Source organism: Aricia agestis, chromosome 2, assembly GCF_905147365.1.
Source record: "Aricia agestis chromosome 2, ilAriAges1.1, whole genome shotgun sequence".
Classification (NCBI taxonomy): domain Eukaryota; kingdom Metazoa; phylum Arthropoda; class Insecta; order Lepidoptera; family Lycaenidae; genus Aricia; species Aricia agestis.
This window is the reverse complement of record NC_056407.1, coordinates 22703944-22716851: the sequence shown is the minus strand read 5'-3', so window position 1 is coordinate 22716851 and position 12908 is coordinate 22703944. Positions and strand designations below refer to the sequence as shown.

General features: G+C 35.6%; 1 protein-coding gene across 1 annotated transcript in view; it reads right to left on the bottom strand.

The window, feature by feature from the left end:
- LOC121739968 (kinesin-like protein CG14535) overlaps window positions 1-12908 on the bottom strand; it is a 297875-nt gene that overhangs the window by 217347 nt on the left and 67620 nt on the right. Inside the window, exon 3 of the mRNA XM_042132628.1 lies at window positions 9936-10008. Within this exon, the coding sequence (XP_041988562.1) occupies window positions 9936-10008 (73 nt within the window). The remainder of the gene's footprint in view (window positions 1-9935; window positions 10009-12908) is intronic.

The window sequence follows — 12908 nt, the reverse complement described above, 5'->3', positions numbered from 1 at the left end:
CGTTTTCACGTCGAAGTCCGCAGATGTTGAGATTGCATGTTGAAGAAATGTCAAATTTAAAAGGAGGGTGGCGACATCTGGCTTTAATTTTGGTTAACGTTTTTCATTCCATGACAGTTGCACCTTAAAAATTTTATTGTCGTTGCGTAATTTTTTGCTTCATATCCTAAAATATTTTATACTTGCCTATAAATTGTAAGCATTATCAATCTTGTTATAAGTGTGGATTAATTCTACTCAATATCTCATCTTTAAGCTTTTAAACCAAAATTAGTTACTATCTCCCTAGAGTTAAATGATGATTCCCAATCAGAATCATTAATTTTTGACACATCATCGCGTCCCTCGCAGTGTTATCATTAGTGTTATTAATATTTTAAAATCTCTAATTACTGTAATTCGTCCCCTATTATAAGTTTAACCCTCAACACCATCACCATTCTTCTCTTACACATCAGTAGGTACTCGCTTCAGTACCACATAAAAGCAGATGAAAATATTCCCATATGAGAAACCTAAAACCGTATGGTATTCTAAACAATTTGAACCATAACAAATGATCGTTCCGCGTCAACTTGTCTGGGAGTCGTTAAAATCGCGTTTCCCCTTATTAATTTCTCCCTTCTCCCCTCTGTCTGCGGAAATACGTTGTTATAGTCAAATTTACGATATTGATAGATGTTCTATCGATTTCGGGGGAGCCGGAGGTGTCACAAATTGTGCCAATAGCTGCGGAATACGAAAAATATTGGGAAACGACACGCATATAAGGAAAAGTCGAAAATGACAGGTGCGAAGCTATCGCAGCCCGAAATGAGGTTATGAATATTGGCTATTGTCAAGCACTATCATGATCTTCGTTAAAAACTATGTCGAGTTTTACAGAATAATTATAACCGCCTTAAGATATCGTTAACGTTTTTATATTTTAAATCATTAGAGTATAAGGACTTTATGACACATAGGCTTTGGTTGTTAAGGGTTGGTGAAATTGGCCCTAAAGGTGCTTAAATAATGAAGGTATTGCTTAAAAAAACCAGCATCTAAAGACCAAACTAGATCAAACTATACTTAAGCTAGCTCACGTTGATACAAAACCTAAAACCAGACGTAGTAGTTCTTAACAAAATATATATTGGGTATTTCCAAGGAAAAATTCCACCATAATATAGCATTATATCACACGCTAGGCGCTGGTATAAATTTTAAGTCGCGATGATCATTCATATTACTCATAAATCATACTCCGAGTCAATTTACACCGTCGCTGTATTCGTCTAAGAATTCCACACCCCCTGATTCCGTAGGCCCTACCATTTGCTACTATTTTTATGAAAAATCTAAGTAGGAATGGAAATAGAAGCTTAGTATGGAACAACCATGAAGAGAGGTAAGAAAATTCGTTTTAGTTGCAACTTGCATGTTTTGTGACTTGCAAGATGGTTTGAATCATATTAGCGATGTTAAAAATACTTTTTAGGAAAAGTAGTCAAGAATCCATAAGTTAAGCAAAATATAGTAATCAGAATGTTTATAAAACATTCAAAATTAATTCATCCTTCATCACAAAAAAGCACGCAATCAAATTCCAAAGCGTTTAAACGAAAAAAAAGAGGATATGAATGTTATCAAAAGTTATCCAGACAGGTAGAGTCCCTGGTACCGCTGCCGGGGAACCCCCTACGCAAACTTCCTGTGCCATTTGAAATTCATTCTTCACGAATCGTGTGATGTAATAAAAATACCGTTAGATGCGAAGTAGTGGCTGTAATGGGTTGATATAAAATAGCTAGATATTACAATGTTAGGCATGTAAAATATCTACAGGGAATATAAGAAATCCAAAAATATCGCCACCTTGGGGAAGAAAGGTCGTAAAAACCAAAACCCGACTTTACAGGAGAAGCAAAAAACAAAAATTTTAAAAATAAATCGGCTGTAAAATTTTTGTTTTCTAATATTATTTAGCCCAATTAAGTGACATATGTTATTTTTTTATGGCCCTTCGAATGGTAAACCTTATTTTAATGTCCATTGCTTACTTTAGAAGTAAGCGTGGAGCTACGACCCAATTTTTTCGTAAAAATGGTTTATACGCCCTATGATTTTTTAAGATATTTTATACATATGAGTCGTAACTAAATGAACTTTTCTGTTGTTGGGCGTAAAAACCGCGACTATAAAATAGATTGAGTCGTACAATCAGTAAATAGGAACGTCCAGAGTCGTAACTGCTATAACTTTACCTACTTCACCATAAACTTGGGTAACAAAAACCATCTTGCGTAGGTGAAATAAATTTAATTACATAAAATTTATCCAGTTTTATTTATAAAGTGATAGTTATACTAACTTAAAAAAACTTTAGAAGGTTACAGGCTTACAGCTTATATATGTCGCAGTCGACTGGTTAAAAAAGCCATTCAATCGTTTGATTGAAGCTAGTCCTTTGACTGAACAACGCCATTTAATCATCGGCTATACATTGTTTAGCCGACTTGTTGACTGCAACGTTCAATTCGATGACGCTTAACCAACAGGTTAAACACAGCCATCGTCTCGGTTAAAATTTGGGTGTTTTTTAATTTCTATGGTCTCGCCTATCATTCTTGGACGGTATCTTGCTTCTTTTGCCAGTACTTGTGGCTTATCGAATCTTATGTAGTGGCGAGGTTGATCCAGTGTGTGTTCACAAATTGCGGACTTGGTGTTCCTATGGTGTTTGACATCTGCAATGTATTCCATGATACGGACTTTGACGGCTCTTTTGCCCTATATATATTTGCCCTATATAAGAGAGGCCACAATCACAGTCGAGTTTGTAGTTTCCTGCATCTTGAAGGGGTCAGATGCATTTCACTGATGGTAAACATTGGCAAATCTTTGGTTTGGAAAGATTTGGTTTGGGCGCCGAACTACGTCGTCGTATGGCCTTCGAATTCTTCTTATTTATATTATTATTATTTAATAAACATTCCTCGACGCGTTGGGATTAACAAAAGTGTCCCGCGACAAAATCCGTAAGTATTTAAACCTTACCTATAGTATCAATGAGTCATGAGTGATACTCGCGTAAACTTAAGAAATCATAACATTATATTTTAATATTATGATTCATTATTCATTATAATAATGGAGAAATTATTATGTAGTAAAACTTTAGTATTAAAGTCGAAATAAGGAAGTTAAAAACTAAAGAAATTATAAACTACGTCGTAAAAACCACTAATAGGTTAAAAGTAGAAAAATAATTTAAGCAAATTGGGGCGTAAAAGCCATGTAGTATCCCGGCTTACGTTCGTTAAGACCATTTCGATACGAACACTAAGTTTGTCATTTCAATTGGATAGTTAATTATATTATTATAATATTATATTACAAAGGATTCTTCATGAAACAAAATAGAAAAAATAAGAAAAGAAGTAGGTAAATAAAAATACCTATTATAATATAATAGAGTACTTACATACTTTGTGATAATATTATCTTTACAAAGAAGCTTACCTTTCAGTGTTTGATTTCCGAAATTCAACAAAGATTGGAGCACTCTCCTTCTTTTAAATAAAAAAAATTAGCAGCTTATCCATTGCAATAACATCGCTTATCATGCAATAACAGAATATAAATTGCCTTTTTATTATTGTGTACTATTGTACAATTTATTATTAAACAATCACACCACAACTTAACCAATGTCGCTATCTGTTTATTATGCTTACACTTTACATCCACACCATGCCGGCAAAAAATCGTAGATCGTTTTCAAGGTGTCGGCCGGCATGGCCGACACCTTGAAAACGATCTACGATTTTTTTTTATAAAAAAATAAAGGTGATAAAAGACAGTTCCACCTCGCAAGTGCATTTTAAATGGGTGTATATACTTTAGCTCTAGTACATCTTCTTTGAATTATGGTCGTATAAACCAAATTCTACTGACCATATGTTACTACTACTCTACTTACCATATGGTAGAGATTGCTTAGTAGCAATAAGTTCGCCTTTTGTACATCAATAAGTTATAATATTTATTAATTTGTAATTCATATTGTGTATGTATTTTGGTGTGCAATAAAGAGTTTTATTATTATTATTATTATTATTATCATATGGCTGTAAATCAAAAGTGTACCAAACTTTGGTTTTTACGACCAATCATCATCTTTTACTTTGTTAATACACCTCGCTTGCCCCAAACTTACTATCTTTTACGACGCTTATTCATAGGAATAATATATTTTTTGGTTCTCACACCGTAAATTCCCACAAAAAGCCTGTTAAGACGCTGAAATCACGTGGGTCGTAAAAGCCTCTGTTTTGCGAATTGACAAAAGTTATATACACCAATCGATAGAGCGGAAAATTTTAAGTAAGACTGCATTCATAACTTATTTTCGCCAAAATGGCTTTTACGACCTTTCTTCCCCAAGGTGGCGATATATCGACACACTTCTGTGTCTCGTGGCTTTTAGAGTTCTACGGAGAATTTCAGAAGCTCCTAAAGTCTATACACGGAGAGGCCAATCGAATCTGGTTGGACTGATAGCAAGCCGACCTGACAGCACTCATGCTCACGCCGAAATGCACAAAACGAGTCTGGTTAGCCTGCGATCAGTCCAACCGGAAGTATCAAACTGAACGCAGGTCGCAGGAGTTTAAAACTGTCTATAGAAGGATTCCATTACTATTAAGTCTAAAAATAATAATTTACCAGCCTAAAGGCCACCAGGCTTCTGCAAATGTCAGATAATAAAATTATTAACGTAGTCGGTGCTTAATACTTGTTATCCTTGAGTTGTCCTAAGCAATCTGCAGATTAACTTTAAAATATAAATTTCTTTACATAGCATATTGTGAAAATAGATTGTTTCGCTATTTTTCTTTTTTTATACAGTTACTAAAACGCTTTTAAGCCGTTAAAATCACTTAGCTTGTTTTATTTTTAGCTTTAAGCAATTCTGTGTCTAATTTAATACATCTATGTATCCAAATGATAAATTATGCACCCCCTCGATTTAAAGATTGTTCGCGATGCATTACGATCCCCTTTTGATATTTTTAAAGGTAAATGGAAGTTAAATGTGTATTACGAAGTAATCGAGCGACGTAATTATTGTTAGGGATAACTTGATTTCCAAATCCAATAATTGGATAAAGCCATTATGTCCCATTATTTCTTTTATGAATTTTAATAGAACTTGTCTTTAACTTATTTTAATTTTTAACTTAAGTAGGTTTATTATTACTTATTAGGTATGATTGACGTAATAGGTCTTATATTATTGTATTTTAAAACAGACTACATCATTTATAGAGATGTGTTTTTTACAACTTGGTGAACGTCCAAAAACCTATGTAATGCAGAGAGACAAGCAGGAATATTTGACACATTCGTACCATTGCATAGAACTATTCATAAAAAGTATCAGAAATACTATTTCACACGAGCGAAGCTGCAGATAAAGCTAGTTTTCATATAAATGTAAATAAGCTAGTTTTCATCTTATATATAAAATTCTCGTGTCACAATGTTAGGCCGCGTACTCCTCCGAAACGGCTTAACTGATATTTTAACCAAATTTTATATGCATATTCAGTGGGTGTGAGAATCGGCTACTGGGTACTTTTTATAAGTGCATTTGTTGAATAAATAATAGTAAATTATTACAACTCGAGACTGACGGCGACTATTGTTTGTGCGACGGGATAGCGATGGACGTTGCCATGGTGACATACTTATTTAGTCACTTCAATAAAATAATACGGGCGAAATACTTTATGTGGCAAAGAAACGTTTGCCGGGACGGCTAGTATAAATATACAAATGGTTTGATAGGCCCTCTGATAGACCGTTTTCTATCATCATATCGGAAGTATTGTACTCCCTTAAGTACCTACTATAATGTAGCCTCATGTAGAGAATAGACAGACATAACTGGCCGAGCAAGGTGGATGATGAATTATCATCATCAGTGACCTTAATAAGGAATTGCGAACAAATAAGCAGTGCGAAGCTTTTGTTGGCTGGTCTTTGTTTAGGGAAGGTTTAGGGATGGCGCCGCATCGGTCAGCCACATTTATTACGACTTATGGGATATGGCCCTTTGGAGACAAAGTTTCAACATAATACACTGGCAATATACAGGCAAGTTATTTTGGCTGCGGTTTTTTTTTTTGTATTAACTAAGATGGATTTAAGAACTCAGTAGGTTAAGTAGTACTTAAATCTACGTATACGTTAAAACCGTCCCCCAAGCAAACGACTTTGATTTGACATTTGCCGCGTCGCGTTGCCGAGATCGCAACAAAACCCATTTTTTTTAAATTAAGTAATCTTGGTTCAAAATTGACATAAAAAAATTCAAACGGCAAATATGTAGCAAATGAAATTGTCTATCATTAATTGTAGTTTTCAAATTATGAGTAATAAAGCTCTAAAAGGCGGTGAATACGTCAACTCCGTAGGGGTCGGCCTTAAGGTTCCAAAGTTTTTGTTGTGATTTTATCCGATTAAATTGCGCTACCGTACAGCTTTTAAAATTATTACTTTGCAAATTGCACTTTCTGATGTGTAAATTAAATAACAAAAATAATCACTTTATTTTGTACCATAAACAATGATGATTAAATCAAAGAGCACCGGGAGATAAACCGACACTATTAGAGGGGGGTGATTCAGCAAATAGCCGTATAATGCGCTGCCTGGCGCCCCAGACGTATCACTCACAACAGAGATATTTGTACACAAAATATATTTTAGCTGGAAAAATCTCGGCAAAAATCAATTCATTAAAAGATAATATTATATTTGGTGAACAAAATATGATTTTAGTTAGAGTTCTGTTCTACCCAAAGGGTAAAACGGGCCTCAAGTACCTACTAAGATTTTGATGTCTATCCGTCTGTCTATTACAGCCAGGGCTGTATCTCAAGATACACGATAGCTAGACAGTTAAATTAATGTTAATAAATTATTCCGTTATCTACAGGGTGTAACAAAAATAAGTGATAATACTTTAGGGTGTGTACGTGTTCCTTGTAGAGAGTTAACTGTGAAAGTAGCAGCTCTGAAAGACGAAAAAAAATTTTCACTTTTGTATGGGCAAGGGCCCGAGCGTCACGAGTTTCCCCATACAAAAGTGAAAAAATTTTTTGGTCTTTCAGCGCTGCTACTTTCACAGTAAACTCTCTACAAGGAACACGTATACACCCTAAAGTATTATCACTTATTTTTGTTACACCCTGTATAAAGCAACAAATACTGGAAACAAACTAGTTTTCAGAATGGCTCCCACACATTAAACGCTATTATGTTTCTATTTGTATTTAATATAAATAATTATCGTATGGAAAACGTCGTGCGTAACTCGCACTTGGCAGATATTTTCATTTCAAACTATATTTTTCTCAAGCAATTTGACCTTCGCCTTCTCTACGATTTTATTGGGAATATTAATTTGTGAAAAAAACTGAGTAATTTGACCTCTTCTTTTGGCTAGACATCATTGGAAAAATAAATTGAATAACTGATATTTCATAAAATCTACTTACTACTAAAACTCTTCATTAGGAAATTTCATTTATCAAAGTCAAGTTCTGAAAAACAGATCAAGTTTAAAAATGTAGGTCAAGGTGAACTTTATTAAAATAATGGGCATGACTGGTTTTAAAGTATTTTCATGGTCATGAATACTGCATCGCTTTTGATGTTTGGCACAGATAAATTAGAAGTTCTCGAAGAAGAAAGAGGAAACTACTAATACTATACTGTACTCGGCGAAACATGGCGGTAGCGGTCGTTGACTCCCTGTCAAAAACTCGTAATTTTCTATACAAAGCCACGATTGACAACATCTGACACTTCATTGTCAATAGCGGCTTTAAATATAGAAAACTAGTTGATGCCCGCAACTCCGTTGCGCCAAAATTCGTTTATCGCGCGGGAACCGTACATTTTTTCGGGACAAAAAGTATCCTATGTCCTTTCCCGGGACTCAAAGTATATCCATGCCAAATTTCAGCGAAATCGGTTCAGCGGTTTGGGCGTGAAGAGGTAACAGACAGACAGACACACTTTCGCATTTATAATATTAGTATGGATGACAAGTTTTTGATAGGCAGTCAATGACCGCTACCGCCATGTTTCGCCGAGTACAGTATAGGTACTGTTTGTTTGTTTGAACGCGCTAATATCATACTACTGGTATGATTTGAAAATTCTGTCAGTGTTAGATAGCTCATTTATCTAAGAAGGCTATATTATTATCACGCTTAGACTAATAGGAGCGAAGAAACAGAGGAAAATGAGAAAAAAACGGGGAAAATTATTTAAAAGGGCTTATCTCCCAAACTACTGGAGAATTTTTTAAGTTATTTGGCACAGATATAGAGAGAACTGGGTGAAGAGACAAAGGCTATTTTTACGGTTTCCGTTAAATTCTTAATTAACGCGGGCGAAGCCGAACGCAACGTTTACATAGTTCGTAATCATGCCGCGAGCGATTTTGGCTATTTTTTAACATTAACATTTTATATACTTCACGTAGTCTACTTGTAGTTTTTTAAACTTATTCTTAAACTACTTTTTCAGTGGACTCTCATTAATCATTATCATAGTTACTCAAGATGCTTGCAGGCACCGGCAATAACAGAGATGAAAAACCTTTGGTGCCTATCACCGCAGCAGTGGGCTTATGATAATGCATGCTAATCTCGCGCCAACAGCTAGCGCCCCTGGCGGCATGTATAATTCAGTAGTTATAAGTTAGAACTCAACACCCTATTCTCAATAGTGCATCTTGAGTAGGAAATGTTCGGTATCATTGTAACACGATCATAATAATATTCAATTCATTTGTTGATTATTATTCATAACTCATAAGTTTGCTGTCAACACTTGGCGGAAAATTTACATAAATATTATTGTTAATTTGTTACTAGGTGATGACCGCACTCCGTTGCGCCAAAATTCGTTTATGACGCGAGAACCGTACATTTCCATACCAAATTTCAGCAAAGTCAGTTCAGCGGTTTAGGCGTTAATAGGTAACAGACAGACAGTAAGTATGGATAGCTTATTCCATCTGCAACTTAACTGATCATTAGAGACTGAAAGAAGTTTTTATATTGTGCTCTAAAGTCCAAGAACTTGTGTTAATAATACTTTAGAGTGTATACGTGCTCCTTGTAGAGAGTTCACTGTGAAAGTAGCAGCGCTGAAAGACCAAACTTTTTTTCACTTCTGTATGGGGAAACTCTCGGGGTGACGCTCGGGCCCTTGCCCATACAAAAGTGAAAAAAAATTCGTCTTTCAGAGCTGCTACTTTCACAGTGAACTCCCTACAAGTAACATGGACGCACCCTTAAGTATTATCACTTATTTTTGTTACACACTGTATATCTCATATTAAATTGGTATTAATGTTAAGAGGGCTACTGACCCAAAAAATCAAACATCGTCCTTCTCTCTTCACACTCACGCCCGCCCGTCTTTCATATGCCAGGTGAAAAAAGACGACGCGGATTTATCGCCAAATTAGTTTTACTTGAATAAAATACGAACTGTAATGATTATGAAAAAAGTATTTTGGGCAAATTTAGGCTTTATCAATGCCTTTTTAGATATTAAAAAATATTAAAGAAAAGACAGCGAACTTCGAAGATCCAAGCAAAAATGTGTCTACAACAAGGCTTTTTGTAAAAAAGAAACTATCGAGCATTTTTTCAGTAATCGTGTTTTCGTCTTGAGCATTTAAACTTCATGAACTGAAGTTACTTGTGTAAAAAAATCAGTTTTCTAGACCTTACATATTTTGAGATCTAGGTTAAAGTATGTAGTCAAGTTAGGGTCAGGTGCATTCTTAAAGAAGCTTTCAAATGAATACATAATATTTAATCATGCATTCGTTTTATATTATGTAAAATCTATTTACTTACCACATTCAGTGCTTCTATTTCATGCTGGCTCAGTTTGTATGAGGCTTCAGAGCCAACTAGGCGCGGTGACGAACTGCAAAAACAAAACTTAATTTTACATATATTTTTATTGAGTCAACTTAATATCATTCAATTAACAAGCATTACCAAGAAAATTACGAAATTAAAAGACATAAAAAGCATTTTAGCTTAAAAAGCTGTACCAAGGTCCATTATTGTAGTTACTTTAGGAAAGGAATGATGATTGTCGAAAAAAGAAGTATTAATATTCCTGACCTAATTCTCGCATCTTAATTGCAAACGAAATAGCGTGATAATGTCGGGGAATTGAACGGTTTAATAATGCAGGATGTAATTTATCCGGGGCAGAGTCATAAGTCGGAGATGCAAACAGGTAAGACAAATACGCCCATTTCCCGCGCGCGCCCAAACGTCCGACTCGACAAATTGCACTCGACAATGGTTATTCTGCAATAATAGTCTTGATACTTTCAGGCATTCGAAATTAAATAGTTATATTATTTCTTTTTGTCAGATGTTTCTTGTCACCTAGACCTCCTGATAGATACTTGATAATACTAGAAAAACATAAGTTACATATTTAAATCCCTAAACTTATTCTTCAACCTACGCAAAAGCCATCATCTGTTTTCTACGCGTCAGCAGCTCAGGTACTCATGAGTCATGACAGATTTCTGAGCACAGGAGTTTATCTATTGTCTTTCACTTTTGATTGGCTAAAGGCAAAATAATAATCAACAACGATATGTCGATTGTATTCCTGTCAAATAAAATCAGAAACGGGGCGCTATGTTGTAAGTTGATAATGCGCTTACATCAAATTAAATAGATTTATCGTAACTTCATTGTCGCAATTGAAGGCAATTTAAGTAGAAGCACACAATACATAAAATTAGCGATCTCACTGCCACATCGTTATATCGCGATATGCTTCTTCAGAATAAGGATCTTGCGGCGTGGAAGCGCGAAGTTGCTGGGCTTATTTATGACACTAATTTGCTAACAGATTCGCGACTTTTCTTTTTTCTGTGGCCGCGACGGGATAGAGACATAAATCGCGTATGAGACATAAGAGACATAAATGTTCCACTCAAATGATTAACTGCCCTTATTTATTCTGAGATTTTAAATTATTCGCTGAACTTAGCAGTTTGGTTCAAAGTAAGGTTTTGTTTAAAAACTTTAGTTGCACTTGAAGCAAAGAATTATTGCTACGTTTGCATAGTAGAATATTGCGAAGTTTGATATTTTTAAGAATTATAATAATATAGCTTTTGCCCGCGGCTTCGCTCGCGTTAAGAAATATTATTGTTAATTAGGAATCAAAGTCTCAGCCCGATCGGTTTAAAATTGATAAGTTTTATACGTGGGAGAGCCATGCTTCGGCACGAATGGGCCGGCTCGACCGGAGAAATACCACGTTCTCACAGAAAACCGGCGTGAAACAGTGCTAGCGCTGTGTTTCGCCGAGTGAGTGAGTTTACCGGAGGCCCAATCCCCTACCCTATTCCCTCCCCTACCCTTCCCTATTCCCTTCCCATCCCTACCCTCCACTATTACCCTATTCCCTCTTAAAGGGCCGGCAACGCACCTGCAGCTCTTCTGATGTTGCAAGTGTCCATGGGCGACGGAAGTTGCTTTCCATCAGGTGACCCGTTTGCTCGTTTGCCCCCTTATTGCATAAAAAAAAAAAAAAAAAAAAGTTTCATACAAACTTTCATCCCCTAGTTTATCCCCTTAGGGGTAGAATTAATCAAAATCCTTTCTTAGCGGATGCCTACGTCATAACATTTACCTGCATGCCAAATTTCAGCCCGATCCGTCCAGTGGTTTGGGCTGTGCGTTGATAGATCACTATGTCAGTCAGTCACCTATGAGTTAAGTAGGTATATATATTAAGATTTTGCCCTGCTAATAGGTACTCACAGAAATAATTTTTGAGATCAATTTATTAGATAAGTTTCTTAAAATGTTTGTTAAGTGCCTGACAGACGTACGAACTTAAAGTACGCGGGTTTTAAGTTCGCGAACTTACTCAGCTCGCGTCGGTGATAGACGTACGGACTTTAAGTACGCGGGTTTTAAGTCCGCGAACTTACTCGGCTCGCGTCGGTGACACACGAGTACACTGGGTTACCATGTCGTCGACGGACGATGCTTTGTGTTATTTTGCCCTGTTGTTTGATTACAATCAGAATCATACAGAAATTAATATGTTGTTTGATAACATATTATTAAAATAAATTGAGATTTTGTTGATTATTAAAGATTTACAATTAAAAAACATTTTATTTGACTGAAAATGTTAGCATAATTTTTAGCATTAATTACAGTAAATTTTAACAGTAGTTTAGCAAATTTTGTATCAGTCGTGTTGCCTGACGGCTCGCGGCTCGCGGCTCGCGACTCGCAGTGCTGCCAGACGTACAAGCTACGAGTAAAATTCCAAGACGGCAAACTTACGCGGCAATCTTTAAGTATGCGAACTTTAGGTGACACACAAGCGAGTAAGGTCGTCGAGCCATAAGTCCGCGTACTTACTCGCGTGTCTGTCACCCCCTTTAAAGAGTGTTAGCGGAAACAGTAAATGCCTAATGTGTATGTGTCCCTAAGATAGAGTTCACTGTGAGAGTGACAACGCTGAAAGAGTAACTTTTTTAAACTTTTGTATGAGCAAACTCATGACACTAGAATATAGGCTTATTCCACTTTTCCCCGTTGACAATCCCCGTTTACGAAAATTTTTCTTGTAATGGGGATTTATGAACTAAAAAAGTTCATTAATCCCCATTACATTAAAAATAAAATACTAATGTAAGAATCAGGTACCTTTTATTTATTATTGGATAAAAACTCACTTATTGGTTATTTTTATAATTAAATTAAATTAAATTTAAGCCTGATTACAATAATACTCAAAAAAAAAACTTTTATATTACTTTGACTATTTTT